We start from the raw sequence: 17,313 nt of genomic DNA on the forward strand, positions 1-17,313 counted from the left end.
ATATTTTTTGTATAGTTCTTCTCTGTATTCTTGCCACCTGTTCTTAATATCATCTGTGTCTGTTTATGTCCATACCATTCTGTCCTTAACTGTGCCCATCTTTACCTGAAATGTTCCTTTGGTATCTCTAATTTTCTTGAAGAGATCTCTAGTCTTTCCCTTTCTATTGTTTTCCTCTATTTCTTTGCATTAATTGCAGAGGAAGGCTTTCTTATCTCTCCTTGCTATTCTTTGGAACTCTGAATTCAAATGGGTATATCTTTCCTTTTCTCCTTTGCCTTTCACTTGTCTTCTTTTCACAACTGTTTGTAAGGCCTAGTCAGACAACCATTTTTCCTTTCTGCATTTCTTTTTCTTGGGGATGGTCTTGATCACTGCCTCTTGTACAATATCATGAACCTCCATCCATAGTTCTTCAGGCACTCTGTCTATCAGATCTGATTCCTTGAATCTATTTGTTACGTCCCCTGTATAGTCATAAAGGATTTGATTTAGGTCATACCTGAATGATCTGGTGGTTTTCCCTACTTTCTTCAATTTAAGTCTGAGTTTGGCAATAAGGATTTCATGATCTGAGCCACAGTCAACTGCCAGTCTTGTTTTTGCTGACTGAATAAAACTTCTCCATCTTTGGCTGCAAAGAGTATAATCAGTCTGATTTCAGTATTGACCATCTAGTGATGTCCATGAGTAGAGTCTTTTCTTGTGTTGTTGGAAGAGGGTGTTTGCTATGACCAGTGTGTTCTCTTAGCAAAACTCTGTTAGCCTTTGCCCTGCTTCATCCTGTACTCCAAGGCCATATTTGCCCCTTACTCCAGGTATCTCTTGACTTCCTACTTTTGCATTCCAGTCCCTTATAATGAAAAGGAAATATTTTTTGGATATTAGTTATAGAAGGTCTTGTAGGTCTTCATTGAACCATTCAACTTCAGCTTCTTCAGCATTATTGGTCTGGGCATAGACTTGGATTACTGTGGTATTGAATAATTTGCCTTTGAAATGAACAGAGATCATTTTATCATTTTTGATATTGCATCCAAGTACTGCCTTTTAGACTCTTTTGTTGACTATGATGGCTACTCTATTTCTTCTAAGGGATTCTTGCCCACAGTTGTAGATATAATGGTCATCTGAGTTAAATTCACCTATTCCAGTCCATTTTAGTTTACTGATTTCTAAAATGTCGATGTTCACTCTTGCCATCTCCTGTTTGACCACTTCCAATTTGCCTTGATTCATAGACCTAACATTCCAGGTTCCTATGCAGTATTGCACTATATAGCATCAGATGTTACTTCCATCACCAGTCCCATCCACAACTGGTGTTGTGTTTGCTTTGGCTCCATCTTTTTATTCCTTTGGGAGTTAGTTCTCCACTGATCTCCAGTAGCATGTTGGGCACCTACTAACCTGGGGAGTTCATCTTTTAGTGTCCTATAGTTTTGCCTTTTCATACTCTTCATGAGGTTTTCAAGGCAAGAATACTGAAGTGGTTTACCATTCTCTTCTCCAGTGAACCACGTTTTGTCAGAACTCTCCACTATGACCCATCCATCTTAGGTGGGTCTACATGGCATGGCTTATAATTTCATTGAGTTAGACAAGGCTGTGGTCTGTGTGGTCAGATTGGTTAGTTTTCTGTAATTGTGGTTTTAAGTCTGTCTGCTCTCTGATGGAGAAGGATAAGAGGCTTATGAAAGCTTCCTGATGGGAGAAACTGACTGAAGGGGAAACTGGGTCTTGTTCTGATGGGCAGGGCTATGCTCAGTAAATCTTTAATCCAATTTTCTGTTGAAGGTTGGGGCTGTGTCCCCTCCCTGTTATTTGACCTGAGGCCAAACTATGGTGGAGGTAATGAAGATAATGGCAATAATAATAATGCTATACTCAGTGCCCCCAACCCTACAGCAGGCCACCGCCAACCCACGCCTCTGCCAGAGACCTGGACACTCATGGGCAAGTCTCGGTCAGTCTCTGTGGGGTCACTGCTCCTTTCTCCTGGATCTGGTGTGCACAAGGTTCTGTTTGTGCCCGCCAAGAGTCTGTTTCCCCAGTCCTGTGTAAGTTCTAGTGGCTCTGTGGTGAGTTAATGGCAACCTCCTTCAAGAAGGCTTATTCCATACCCAGATCTACTGCACCCAGAGTCCTTGCCCCTGCAGCAGGCCACTGATGACCCATACCTTCACAGGAGACACTCAAACACAGTTCTGTCTCAGTCTCTGTGGGGTCTCTGGGTCTTGGTGTGCACAAGGTATGTTTGAGCATCTCTGGTGGTTATGGGGTTTGATTCTGAAGGTGCTCTCGCCCCTCCTACCATCTTGCTGGGGCTTCTCCTTTGTCTTCGGACGTGGGATATCTCCTCAAAGTTGCTCCAGCACCACACAGCCGCTGCTCCAGTGGCTTCCCTGGTAGCTCAGCTGGTAAAGAATCTTATTTCCTACAAGCTTCATTTTTTTTTTTTTTTACTTGTTAGGACAAGGCAAGAGTAGACCTTTGTTCCTGACATTCCGTGCTCAGCCTGTGCGTTTATGTCTGTTCTGAAAACACGAAAGCAAAATTATATAATGATAGATTATGCCACATTTAAAAAAGAATAAATGTCAGCTTAGTAAAAAATATGAGATCATTTCAGTAATAAACCCCAGATGTCAGAGTGGAGTGTTACTAGAGATACGTTCTACTCCAAATTAATTTCACTTAAATTTCTGTATCTTAAAGAAATGTATCATTTATTTATTTGCAAAGGAACTATTAATAGTTCTATATAAGACAAAATAATGTAATTTCCTAAAATTAGAATGATTTAAGATAATCACATGGGTACAGGTATGTATGTGTTGTGCTTAGTCGCTCAGTCATGTCTGATTCTTTGTGACCATAGCCCACCAGGGTCATTTGTCCATGAAAATTCTTCAGGCAAGAATATTGGAGTGGGTTGCCATTCCCTTCTCCTGGGGATCTTCCCAAACCAGGGATTGAACCCAGGTCTCCTGCATTGCAGGCAGATTCTTTACCATCTGAGCCATCAGGGAAGCCCATGAATACTGGAGTGTGTAGCCTATCCCTTCTCCAGGGGATCCTCCACACCCAGGAATCGAGCCAGGGTCTCTCGCATTGCAGGCATATTCTTTACCAGCTGAGCTACCTGGGAAGCCCATACATATGTATACATACATACACACATACAATCCAAATATTGATTAGGATTAAAATCACGTATAGTGAATGTTTTGTATGCAGATCTCAGAAACTGTAAACAGTAAGTTCTTAAGCTCCTCTATTCATAGACTATTAGCATTGATTATTCTCACTTGAAGTATTTCTCAAAGAGTATTCTGTCTTAAATTTCAATAAAACAAAAAGAGAAATCCCTTTTGTTGTAGAGCATTATCATCATACCAATCTGAAATACAGTTTGTATTCAATAAACAGAGTACTTCAGAAAGAAGTAATAATGTATAAGGAAAATTTAAAAAGTTAAATATCATTCCTAGCAAATAATTTCACTTCCTAGCTATGCTAAAATAAATATCAACTTTGCTTCTTAGCTTCAATTATAATGTTGGAATTACAGTGAATGTAGAAAGTAATGTTCCTTTCCAGTTTACCTGGATATCATAGATATTATGGAGTAGGAAATGGCAACCTACTCCAGGATTCTTACCTGGAAAATTCCATAGACTGAAGAGCCAGACCTCAGCAATACGTGAACCGTGAACTTCCAGATGTTCAAGCTGGTTTTAGAAAAGGCAGAGGAACCAAAGATCAAATTGTCAACATCTGCTGGATCATGGAAAAAGCCAGAGAGTTCTAGGAAAACATCTATTTCTGCTTTATTGATTGTGCCAAAGCCTTTGACTGTGTGGATCACAATACACTGTGGAAAATTCTGAAAGAGATGAGAATACAAGACGACCTGACCTGCCTCTTGAGAAACCTATATGCAGGTCAGGAAGCAACAGTTAGAACTGGACATTGAACAACAAACTGGTTCCAAATAGGAAAAGAAATACGTCAAGGCTGTATATTGTCATCCTGCTTATTTAACTTCTATGCAGAGTACATCATGAGAAATGCTGGGCTGGAAGAAGCACAAGCTGGAATCAAGATTGCAGGCAGAAATATCAATAACCTCAGATATGCAGATGACACCACCCTTATGGCAGAAAGTGAAGAGGAACTAAAGAGCTTCTTGATGAAAGTGAAAGAGGAGAGTGAAAAAGTTGGCTTAAAGCTCAACATTCAGAAAACGAAGATCATGGCATCCGGTCCCATCACTTCATGGGAAATAGATGGGGAAACAGTGGAAACAGTGTCAGACTTTATTTTTTTGGGCTCCAAAATCACTGCAGATGGTGATTGCAGCCATGAAATTAAAAGACGCTTACTCCTTGGAAGGAAAGTTATGACCAACCTAGATAACATATTCAAAAGCAGAGACATTACTTTACCCACAAAGGTCCGTCTAGTCAAGGCTATGGTTTTTCCAGAAGTCATGTATGGATGTGAGAGTTGGACTGTGAAGAAAGCTGAGTGCCAAAGAATTGATGCTTTTGAACTGTGGTGTTGGAGAAGACTCTTGAGAGTCCCTTGGACTCCAAGGAGATCCAACCAGTGCATTCTAAAGGAGATCAGTCCTGGGTGTTCTTTGGAAGGACTGATGCTAAAGCTGAAACTCCAATACTTTGGTCACCTCATGTGAAGAGTTGACTCATTGGAAAAGACTCTGATGCTGGGAGGGATTGGGGGCAAGAAGAGAAGGGGACAACAGAGGATGAGATGGCTGGATGGTATCATCGACTTGATAGAAATGAGTTTGAGTGAACTCCAGGAGCTGGTGATGGACAGGGAGGCCTGGCTTGCTGCAATTCATGGGGTTGCAATGAATTGGACATGACTGAGTGACTGAACTGAACTGAACTGAACAGCCTGGTGGGCTACAGTCCATGGAGTCATGAATAGTTGGACATGACTGAGCACACACATGCAAGTGCTTGGATATTTAACCTCAGATAAAATATTAAGAACAGCTTGCAGAGTCTGACAGATGAGCTGTCTCTGCCAGATGCAACAATGATATCCCAATATCAGCCATGGCCAAAGTCCTTGCAGCCATGACTTTTGGAATGTTTACCTATAGGTAGGCAGTGAGTGGCTTACATTTCAGATATTTTTCTCAATTAATACTCCAAACATTTTATCAAACTGGTTTTGTAGATAAAAGAACTGTGACTTGCAACAGACAATATCAGCTTAGTACCACATCCTAGGCAGTGGTGGAGCTGAGAAAATCTACTTCTACACATATCAGCCTGGGGTCCAATATAAAGTTGGGGAGTGGATGTTGTTGAGTTCTTCTTTGGAGTAGAGAGGCTGTAAAAAAGGTTTACCTGATCTTGTGTAGCAGTTGTAACATTTGAAAGAAAAGATGATATAGGTCAAAGATTTTACTTTCATTGAACAGGGAGGGAGGCCTGGCGTGCTGCAATTCATGGGGTCGCAAACAGTAGGACATGACTGAGTGACTGAAATGAACTGAACTGAACTGAACTGAAGAGCCTGGTGGGCTACAGTCCATGGAGTCGTGAATAGTTGGACACGACTGACCAGCTATTCAAAAGACCTTGATTCAACTAATCAAATGACCTTATGGTGACATTTCATTCATTAGCCAAGAAGCAGCACCACAACCTCTGGAATATGCATTCTCATTACATTTGAGTGTTCTCTTTTCTTATTTCCATTTGTTTATACCAAGGAAATCTCCCTGGTGGTGATGGTTCACAAACTTGATTACCAATTTGCCTTGGTTTGATCTGGTTGTTAAACCTGGCCCAGCATTTTGCAAAGCTAAATAACTAGGCAGACACCATTCTCGGTTGATTTAAGGAATCTTGCTCTTTGGCTGCATAAATACATCTGGCTGTTTGTATTAACTGCCTAGCAGGTTAGGTGGGTTTGTCCTTGTACTGCAAGTGAGCATGAGAAAGCAACAACCTCTTTTTGTTCCCTGAGTTTATTATTATTAAGTGGAGGTCTGTTGTGTGACATCTTTGATTTCTGAATAATGAAATTTTTTGAAATCAAAGAGTATAGAATTTGAAGGTAGCCCACCTCAAAATAACTCTATGTTTTATGTTTTGATTATGAGTTCCAAAAAATTGGTGGAATTTAAATAGCTTTAACATTTGACAGTAGATTTCAAAAGAGACACATATACCTAAGAGACCTTAGTCTTTGTTTTCAGAGCTTAAACTGGTCAGGTCCATAGATGGGACAGCATTTTCTGTTAAGATGCTGTGTTATGCTTAAGAATACCTTAGGTGGTTATGGCTTCCCTGGAGCACAGACCACCTGGGAAAATTGGTTAAGAATATCATGAAGAATCAATGGAAACAATGTTAAAAAGAGATATAGAGCGAGTCACGGGGTCACAAAGAGTCGGACATGACTGAGTGACTGAACTGAACTGAACTGAATAGAGTTTTAAGCACAGAAACTGGGACTTGTGACTCTAAAATTCTCAAGGTGGAAAGAGCTGGTAAAAGTCCTGGTTCATTGGAGGCTATAGGAGGTCCTAGGGCTCAGGTGGAGAGAAAGAGGAGCCCTGCAGTTGGATTACAAACCAAACTTGGGTCCACTTGCCCACATGCAGTAAAGCCAATCTACTGACATTGGGTTGTGGTGAAGGAAAGTAAAGCATTAATTGCAGGGTGCCAAGCAAGGAGTCCTGGTAGGTAGTGCTTAAAGAGTGATTAACATTATATATATGAAATCTAGAAAGATGGTACTGATGAAATCATTTGCAGGGCAGCAGTGGAGACAGACATAGAGAAGAGACTTATGGACACAGTGGGGGTGGGAGGAAGGAGAGGGTGGGATGTTTGGAGAGAGTAACATGCAAACATATATTAACATATATAAAGTAGATAGCCAATGAGAATTTGCTGTATGACTCAGAGAACTCAAACCATGTTGATGTTTGGCAGAAACAAATACAATACTGTATTTGTTTATACAAATACAATTATACTTCAATTGAAAATAAATATATATGTATTTTTTAAAAGACTCAAACTCCCCAATGGCTCAGGGGAAGATTTTGGAAGACAGGTAAGGAAAGGGGGTTGTGAGGTATGTGATCAGCCCATGGACATTCTTCTGATTGGATCAGAAGTCAACATCATCAACCTTCTGATTCCAACCAGTCTGGGATCTATGTGCTTATGGGCAGCATACAGTTAACTTCTTCCATCTGGTGGAGGTTTTTATATTTTCAAAACAGCTCAAAGGACATGGCTCAAAATAATATTTATAGCCCTTGAGGAGGTACTAAAGGTCTTTAACTTTAATAGCTAAACTTAATATTTTGCTTTCTTTCTTTTTTCTTTTTTTGCATTTTTTCACTTCTATGATTAAATTTACTCTTTGGAACTCAGGGAAGGCCTAGGAAGCTAAAGTTTCTCTATAGATAGGAGACAAGTGGAGGGCATGGTGCAGGGGAGTCTCTTCCAGGAAGGTCCCATGTGATCCTGCTTGGTTTCACATGGTTTCTCTTTGAAGGCAGAGACAAAAGGAATTCTTTACAGATGACTTGTGATGCTCTTTCAGATTGTCATGGAACTTCAGGACAGAGATTGATGTACAGTTGTTAATGTACCAAGATTGGCAAGATGGCAGAGGTGAGAGGGAAGTAGATTCTATAATATGAGGCAGCTAGATTCATTTCATCTGAAACCCACCCATCATTTTTTAAAGTACAGTAAACTCTGGGGCTTCCCCAGGGGCTTAGTGGTAAAGAATTCACTTGCAATCCAGGAGCCACAGGAAATGCAGGTTTGATTTCTAGGTTGGGAAGATCCTTTGGAGAAGGAAATTGTATTCTTGTCTGTAGAGTCCCATGGACAGAGAAGCCTACAGGGACTACAGTCCATGGGGCTGCAAAGAGTCAGACAAGACTGAAGCTACTTGGCATGAGCTCACACACAATACACTCTGGGCTTTCCAGGTGGGAAGCCTGGGAAATGGTAAAGAATCCACCTGCCAAGCAGGAGAAGTGGATTTAATCCCTGGGTCAGGAAGATCCCTTGGAGAAGGAAATGGCAACCCAGTTCAGTATTCTTGCCTGAGAAATCCCATGGACAGAGGAGCCTGGCAGGCTACAGTCCATGGGGTCAAAAGAGCCAGGTACAACTAAGTGACTAAACAGCAGAACAGTACACACTATTAAAGAGAGGCTGGCCAGGATGACTGGCGAAGTTGCATTGGAATGCACTTCATGTGTGTTGGAGTTGGTGCTGTGTTTATGCAAGCTTTCTCACCTACATGTAAGTCTTTTTAAAATGAATAAGTCATTAGTAACATTTCTATAATTGATGTATATGTATACAACAATATCCATTTTTTGGTTTCCCTACTTTCTGATATTTACATTAAAAAGAACACCATGAAAAAGAAGTCATATTCCTTATAACAAGTTTCTTTGCTCTCATGCTGATCCCTTCTAGCATGAAGCCGGATGCCCACAGTTGAGAAATCACACCTCTTATCTTGTGGCAGGTGGCATTGGTGTGTTTTCCCAAGAACCTTTTAAATGCTGATGACTTGGGGCAGCCTGACAAAGCACAGTGAACACAGACCAAAATTTGAATCCCCATGATCTTGTCCTGGCCACAGTGGAGAATAGCTGTCATGCCTGCACAGACTCTTCATTTTCTTGGGTTTGAGTTTTGCATTGGTGGTTCAGCAGTGCAGAATCTGCCTACAGTGCAGGAGATGCAGGTTCAATTCCTGGGTTGGGAAAATCCCCTGGAGGAGGGCATGCCAACCCACTCCAGTATTCTTGCCTGGGAAATCCCATGGACGGAGAAGCCTGGCAGGCTACAGACCCTGGAGTTGCAAAGAGTCAGACATGTCTAAGTAACTAACGTTTTTGTATTTATAAGTTAAGGGTTTTGAACTAGTCAGACCCCCCCATCTCTCAAGTTTTAGGGTCTAGGATTCTTTTTGTACATCCTGCAAGCCTGCATTGTGCTTGTTTGTCCTTAAAGTGAGGTTGTGTGTCTTGACTACTTGGAGATTAGGAAATGATTTAGGTGGGGGCTGAGCAACTTTCTAAAAGCAGGTCTTCGAAAGCAGCAGGTTTATAGCCAGTTTAATGGTGCCATTGAAGCTTAAACTACTTTACAAATAAGGAAAGTTTAGATGATGATGACTAATCCAGGTACTGAAGAGAGATTGTCACATGCCTCAAATGTTAGCAAAGTTGCTCTAAAGCAGCCATGAATTTGCATACTAACAAAGTGAAGCATTGTTTGCTCATTATTAGCCTGTGAGGTGGAGAAGGCAATGGCACCCCACTCTAGTACTCTTGCCTGGAAAATCCCATGGATGGAGGAGCCTGGTAGGCTGCAGTCTATGGGGTCGCTAGGAGTCGGACACCACTGAGCGATTTCACTTTCACTTTTCACTTTCATGCATTAGAGAAGGAAATGGAAGCCTACTCCAGTGTTCTTGCCTGGAGAGTCCCAGGGACAGGGGAGCCTGGTGGGCTGCCGTCTATGGGGTCGCACAGAGTTGGACACGACTGAAGCGACTTAGCAGCAGCAGCAGCAACCTGTGAGGTGAGAGCAGGAAGATGGTATTATGCAGACACATTGATTCCTTTCTCTGTTTTCTCTCAGGGTTTTCCAGGAAACACAAATGCAGACAGTGTGGTGCACTACAGACTCCAGCCTACCTTCGAAGCCAGATTCCTGCGCTTCCTCCCCTTAACCTGGAACCCCAAAGGCAGGATTGGGATGCGGATTGAAGTGTATGGGTGTGCCTACAGTAAGTGGTGTTTATTGCTCAGATGAAGTTTTTGATGGAGTGTTGTGTTCTAAACACTAAATTGAAAACGGAACTTTACTTTTTCAGCCTTTTGAATATCTGTGCAGGCAGAACTGATTTTATGGAAAGTCTTGAAAATATTACAGTTATTTTAAGGTTGAATTCAGAGGAGTACCCGAAATGAGCCTTAAAATCTTAGATTCTCAGAGGTTAGCCGAGTATCTGTTATATAGCGGGCACTTCATAAAATGAACAAAGCTCACGTCAAGAGCAGTTACATTTATTGTGATTGATGGAATGATCCTCCCGGGGGAACACAGGTAAGAACAGATGTCCCCATGTTCCCCGGTCCTCATGGTGATTCCCTTTTCTCTCTACTTGGGTTGCTGTGGAAACTTCTTTTGAACATCATTTATGTTTTATGTCTTCCGGCTTTTCCCCACTGTCAATAAAAGCAAAGATGCTGGCAGTCAATTTGAGCATAAAGACAAGCATAAAAGCATTCCATGAAATACATGGGGGATCAAATCTACAGCTGCCATTTTGAACGTCTAGAATATACTGGTATTTTGTAAGTGAACACAAAAATGAAAAAGTTAATTTAAAATATAATCTGGAAAACTGGAAGAGTGATCTGAAGAATAAGTTGGCTGGGAACCCCTTGGGGTTTTTGTCACACTTCATTCTGTCCCTGATCAAAGGATTAACTTTGTAGAGAAGTGTAACCATAAGATATACCATACACAGGATATTTAATATGTCAGATCCTACCTCCTGCAACATTTTCTCATTCAACTCCCACTCTAACCAAATGAATTCAGTATAGTAGTAACCTCACTACTTCAGAAAAGAAAGAAACCAAACCTTTGAGAAATTAGATGTTTGTGAGAGCTATTACATATTGGATCTAAGATTTAAAACTGTCTTTTTTCCTCATTCTGTATTCACGACTACTATACTATTCAGACATTGAATTCTTTATTCCCTCACTGGTCATATATGAATTTATCTACAGAGAACTGGATTGTATGTGGAGGATGCTTCTGAGATTATTTATTTCTTTGTCAGGAGTTTATGAGAAGTCATAAAATTATACAAAGCAAAGATATTGTAACATGACCATGGGGCATGGGGAATAGAGGGGTTGGGTTGGAAAAGGAACCTTTTTGACATTCAGTTTTCAAAGTAAAGGTGGGCACTAAGATGGGGTTAGGAATGATGCTTGTAAGATGAAACAACATATATAAACTGGGGGAGTAGGAATTTAGTGTTCTTGTGGTGCAGGGATGGGTGTGGGCATGAGTTGTTGAACAGCGGAGATATCAGTTCCACTTTGATAACCCCCACAGACAATGGGTGGTTCTGGAGCTGAGGCTCACCCAAGCCACCCATCCCACATTCAAGGGTTACCTTCAGCCTCTGTTTCATACCCCTTCCTAATGGCATGTTCTACTCTGGCTCTGCTTTCTAACCCCACCTCAACTCTCTAGTGTTTATGAGTCCATGGACCATGCAACGTAGTGGTGCTGGGTTGCCATCGACCTATTTTCCCTCTTTCTGTTGATCATTTCCTTCCATCCTTTTGGTTCTGGGGTCTGTCAGTGTGCTTACTGCTGTGATGGTTAGGATGCCTGATATTTAGAGTTTCTCTTTGATCCCATGAAATTAACGTCTCCTTCTCCCATTACTCTGGAAGCAACTTCAGGTTTACTGACTTCAAAGCAGAACATGCTCTTTGATGGGGATTTGCCGTTAGCTTGATGTTCTCGGTGAAGAGATACTACTCCAGTTTCTTGGGTTAGAGGTCAGTACCAGGAAGATCAAAGCTGTGTGTCTGGTGCCTGGAAGGGCCAGTTGACTGTACAACTGTCAAGGAACCTGCGTGCATCCTAAATTCAGCAAACATGAACTGTTGGGCACAAGGGACTCCTAGCATAAAAATGCAAACAGGAAATAATCACCAGTTGTAAAACAACACAAAATATATTTCTCAATATTAGTGGCTCTGTTTTGTCTTCATTCTTATTGTTAATAATGATTCAAGTGTAGCACTTTGCATTTTTATTTTTGGCAGTAATTTAATGTGATTTGGTTTATAGCTCAAAGTGATAATTGTTATCTTTTTTTCATGTGTACTTCCTCTGCCCTGTTAGTGAGAGAATGTCCAGATTGCTTGTCTCTTTTCAGTTTCATCTTTTTATATTCCATTTACAATGATATTTACTATTATAAACACTGCATATTTTCATGGCTTCTTGGCTTGGCATATATATTTTCACTAACTGAAAAGCCCTTCCCCCATTTCTAGAGTAAAAGTGGAAAGTGTCAGGTCTTCTCAGGATCTGGCATGGGACTCTTCACTTTCCCCTGCCCCTCCCCTCTCTAGCATTCCCATCCATTCAATGTTAACATTTCCTATGTACTCGTTCTAGGCTCTATATTCTACCCCAAATTGGTCTCTTAGCTTTCATCCCATTTCATAAGTTTTCAACAACATTTACATACAGTCTGATTAATTCCAAGTTGACATCCTTGACACAGGTCTCTGAAGCCCCAGACATCTGGATGCTGCTGCTGCTTCTAAGTTGCTTCAGTCGTGTCCGACTCTGTGCGATTCCATAGACGGCAGCCCACCAGGCTCCCCCATCCCTGGGATTCTCCAGGCAAGAACACTGGAGTGGGTTGCCATTTCCTTCTCCAGTGCATGAAAGTGAAAAGTGAAAGTGAAGTCGCTCAGTCGTGTCCGACTCCTAGCGACCCCATGGACTGCAGCCTACCAGGCTCCTCCGTCCATGGGAGTTTCCAGGCAAGAGTACTGCAGTGGGTTGCCATTGCCTTCTCCGCAGACATCTAGATAATTCTCTAGAGTTTCACCATCATTTCTTTAATGAAGTTGTTAGTCATCTTTTGAGTCTTTTCTGCCACTTACTTTGACTCCACATGTTCATATTCGGTGTCATTTTCAAATGCTCCCTTGTCATATTGTATTGTATTGTAATGTAATTTTATATTGTAATGTAATTACACAGTTGTAATGTAATTTTATATTCATCACTGTGTTTACTGTTGAAGTGAGAGAGGGAAGAAAGGAAGAGAAGAAAGGAGGGGAGAAGAAATGAATTCATAGTTCGTGAACTCAGAAATGTAGACTAGATAGGCACAGAATGGGGACCCCCATCGGGATCTACAATCATCCATGTGGCACTTCTGTCCTGTGTCAAATCATGCATTGAAAATCAAATGGGTTAAGAGGGAAGAAAAGAAGGGAATGGAACATGTACTTGCCTGTTTTAAAACCTTGTGTTTATTTTACTTAAAAAAATACATTGATTGTTGCAGTGAAAAATGTTCTATATAACAACTGCACCATGTGTCAATGTTTATAAACCTGTTCTTAATGTTTTATAAAAATAAAGAATGTTTATTTTGTAATATTTAGGGAGAATGTTGAGAGAAAATTCTGCATATGGAACTTCCTTCTGTTAAGCACTGATTCTATTCGAAGTAGATTTCAGTTTAGAAAATGCATTAATAGGAATAGAGGAACATAGGATGAAAGGATGGGTAGTCACCATGACAAATAAAAACTCTGGAACTTAATAATGATCTTTAGTCATATGAGAGAATTCTGTACTATCTGTTACAATTAGTTCAATACATGTTTACAAAACTTTTACCCCATGCAAGCCACCCTGCCAAATAAAGTGAATGAGGCACAATCTCTGTCCCCCAGATACTAAGGAGTAAGTAGAGGTGAAGGGAAATGCCTATTCTTTGTAAATCAACTAAATTGGGGCATGGATTTCTTGTTCGCAATTTGTGTCCAAGTATAAAGATTCCCTGGAGAAGGGAAAGGCTACCCACTCCAGTATTCTGGCCTAGAGAATTCCATGGACTGTATAGCCCATGGGGTCTCAAAGAGTCAGACATGACTGAGCAACTTTCACTTCACATAAATAGAAGATGGGACTTCCCTATTGGCTTAGTGGTAAAGAATCTGCCTGCGATGCTAGAGATGCAGGTTTGATCTTTGAATCAGGAAGGGCCCCTGGAGAAGGAAATGGCAACTCACTCTAGTATTCTTGCATGGAGAATCCCATGGACAGAGGAACCAGGAGAGCTACAGTCCATTGGGTGGCAAAGAGTCAGACATGACCGAAGTGACTTACCACTAACAATAGTGATGTAGCCCATGCCAATTGTGGACTAGACATGTTTCAGACATTGAAGTACATACTGTAGAGATATTAAGTTTTTTAGTAACAATATAATTAATGTTGTGTGGGAGAGACTTCTTTATCCTTTTACAGGTGAGGAAACAGGCACAGAGAGGTTGAGTAAGTTTTCAACTATGGAACCAATATTCAAATCCTTACAGGACAACTTCACAGATTCTTTCTTTGAGCAACTGTTCTGTGTTATGAAGGGCTGTTTGTGGGACCAGATCCAGAGGCTCTAAATATTTCAGCATTAACTTATTCTCCCTGCTGATAAAATGGCAAGCATGTGTGGGGTTTTCTTTAATAATATTGTTACTGATGCATTTATCAAAATATAGCCTCAGTTAATAAAGCAAATGTTTATAACATGTGACATTGGAAAAACACTTCCTATTTTCAGCTAAATATCACATTTCCTCTACTCTTTTTGGAACGTAGGTTCTGTACTCTTACAATACAGGAAACTATTGCTTTCTATTTCAACACATAATGAGTGACTTCTGTGTCAAGTTAACCCCAATTGTTTAAATAATTGAATTACATACAAAAGCATTTTATAAATATGAGGATTTCTTGTAAAAGTTAAGTATGATGCTAATTGGTAATTTGATGCACTATTTTGGTGTTTTCATTCAAATAAATATAGCGGCTTATTTGTATTAGTTGTGGGCATATAACATTTGATTTGTTCTTATAGAAGTACAATAGCAAAAATTGCATGCTTAGTGGACTGGTGGAAACAAGTTCATCTTAGCATTCATTACCAGTAAGCCCTGAGACATGAAAATTGGCTTCTGCAGGTCATAGCATGATTGGTGATTTGAAGCTAAAGGGAGTCTCTACTTGGTGGAGATTAAACTCAAGGAGGATCACCTAGGGTTCTCCCCCATTCATACTTGGAGAGCTCATTGCTGCTGACCTACTGAACAAAATACTCTCTACCCCAAAATATGACTATCTTTACAATTTTTACATTTAGCTTTTACAAATCATGTTTCAGTATTTAGTGCTAAATTTTAAAATATACGTATATATTGACTTGCCAATTTGTTTTCAAATATTCAGATTAGTTTATGAACACTTGGTATGAATGATATTTTATAAAATAGATTCTGTTCAATGAGGCTTATTATAACTGAGTTTCCAATCTAAATATTCTATGTGATCATGTGTATTCTTATTTGTTGTGGGGGCTTACCTGGAGGGCTTCTTGGTTATCACTGCAGCCCAGTTTTTGAACCATGGTTGGCGACTTTCCAATGCCTATGTGTAAATTTTGTATAAAGAGTATTTATTGTGTGATAGTTTGATACCTAGATGATCTTGATTCTTTGCATTCTTTCTTTCCAAACACTTTCACCAGAGAAGAGTCTTTGTTTCTCCTATTGCCATCCTGAGCTCTAAGACATTTCCTTGTCACTGTAGTTTCCTAGCAACCCACAGTAAGACATTAGGTATTACAGGTGCAATCTGTTTCTTCATGATAGTAGAAATGAGAAAGTGAGGGAAGAACTGTCAGTTCCAGGAGGGCAGGCCATATCTGTCCTTTCTTGTTTTGTCCCAGCATCCAGCAGAGTTTGTGATACTTGCATCAATATCAACTGAAAATAAAGCTGTGCTTGTGGAATGGATGGAAATTAGTTTGAGGTTGGGGGATAGGGAAGATGGAAAGAAGTGGTTTTTTAATAAGAAAGTTTTGTTATACCAAAGCAAAATCCTTGCCAAAATAGAATTTGAAGCTATGGAAGGCTGTGTATAGAAACCAGTCTTTTATATTATATACAGAAATATATAGCCATGAGAAGAAATATTGACCTATTCTTTACCTCATAAAATATATATTCGAGAATAGTCAGAGTATATTGAATTATGTAATAGGAAAGTCAACAAAAATAATGACATTTGTGATTTCCTATATAAAATAGGATTTTTGATATTTCAATCATAGATAAGTCACAAAATGTCTGGTTGTGGGTTCATTCTTACTGCTTGACCATCAGGAGCCAGGTCCAGGAATAATTGCTAAGTGGTTCTGCTGAGTGGGGGATGGCAAACTTCTGTAAAGGATCAGCCAGCAAATGTTTGTGGATTTCTAGGTCCTTATACTCTCTGCCAACTCTTCTTTGTTTTCAAGCTTGATTCTTTTTAAACGAATCTTGAAAAATTAGCTCATGGGACTGTACAATAACAGGCTGCAGCATGATGTGGATGGTTTCAGATGAAAGGAAGCTTAAAAGTCTGGATTTCTAAAAGCAATTTTTGAATTTTATGTCTTTAGTAACCTCTTCAATTGAGCTCGTTATTATCATTTAAGATTTTAGTTAAACTGTTATAAGATACATGATTTTTAAGTGGTTACATATCTGTATTATAATTTAGTCACTTTAGGCTTAAAAAAATCTGTCAAAATACATGTTGAATCTGACTCATAAAATATAATTTGATGACTCACAGGTGGTTAATTGTTCTAGAAACTAGTGTTAGTGATCACATTAGAAAGAGAGTCAAAACATTAGGATAAAATAATTTTTTTTAAGCTATGTTTTTGTGTTTCTATCACATAATACATTTTTCATGACTCCATTTTGCCTGAGGAGAATATTCTGGGAAATATAATTTAGGTGATTTAGAGCAGTGATTCTCAAAATATAGGCATAGATCAGCAGCGTCAACATCCCAGGGGAACTTTTAGAAACCCAGATACTCAGGGCTGCCTCCCTCACACACACACACACCTGGTCAGTCAGAAACCCTGAGATGGAACCCAGCAGTCTGTGTTTGACAAACACTCCAAGAGATTCTGAGCCATAGAAGATGAGTATTACTATTACAAAGCAATACAGCAAGAGGGAAGATGAGGAGAAAAATAATTCAATCAAAATAATCCTGGGAAAATCACTTACAGAAACAAATTTATTAGCTGACTGAAAAAATAAGCCTTAATTATTAGCATTGGCTTTCAGTGACACATAAACTGTACTGCAAAAATGTGAAAGCATTTAAATTCTTTACTATCAAGTTTTCATTAGTTTATTATTATCTAATACTCTAAGACACACATTTGAATTTAACAGAGTTATGTTTTTATTAATCATGTTTATTTAATTATTGCAACAAAGAATAATTATTTGATTATATGGTTCAGACAGAGTTCAGTGTTTATATATTTTACATTTTGTATGTGAATCAAAGAGAAGAGGTGGCAAGAATACACAGAAGAACTATACAAGAAAGATCTTCATGACCCAGATAACCACAATGA

At 39.7% G+C, this 17,313-nt stretch overlaps 1 protein-coding gene across 1 annotated transcript in view; it reads left to right on the forward strand.

The window, feature by feature from the left end:
• Positions 1 to 17,313, forward strand: part of LOC120862929 (contactin-associated protein-like 3) — a 232,277-nt gene that overhangs the window by 99,736 nt on the left and 115,228 nt on the right. The window contains exon 4 of the mRNA XM_040239100.1: positions 9,684 to 9,831. Coding sequence (XP_040095034.1) covers positions 9,684 to 9,831 — 148 coding nt within the window. The remainder of the gene's footprint in view (positions 1 to 9,683; positions 9,832 to 17,313) is intronic.

The sequence above is a fragment of the Oryx dammah genome, unplaced genomic scaffold (assembly GCF_014754425.2).
Source record: "Oryx dammah isolate SB20612 unplaced genomic scaffold, SCBI_Odam_1.1 HiC_scaffold_1, whole genome shotgun sequence".
In the NCBI taxonomy this organism is placed as follows: Eukaryota; Metazoa; Chordata; class Mammalia; order Artiodactyla; family Bovidae; genus Oryx; species Oryx dammah.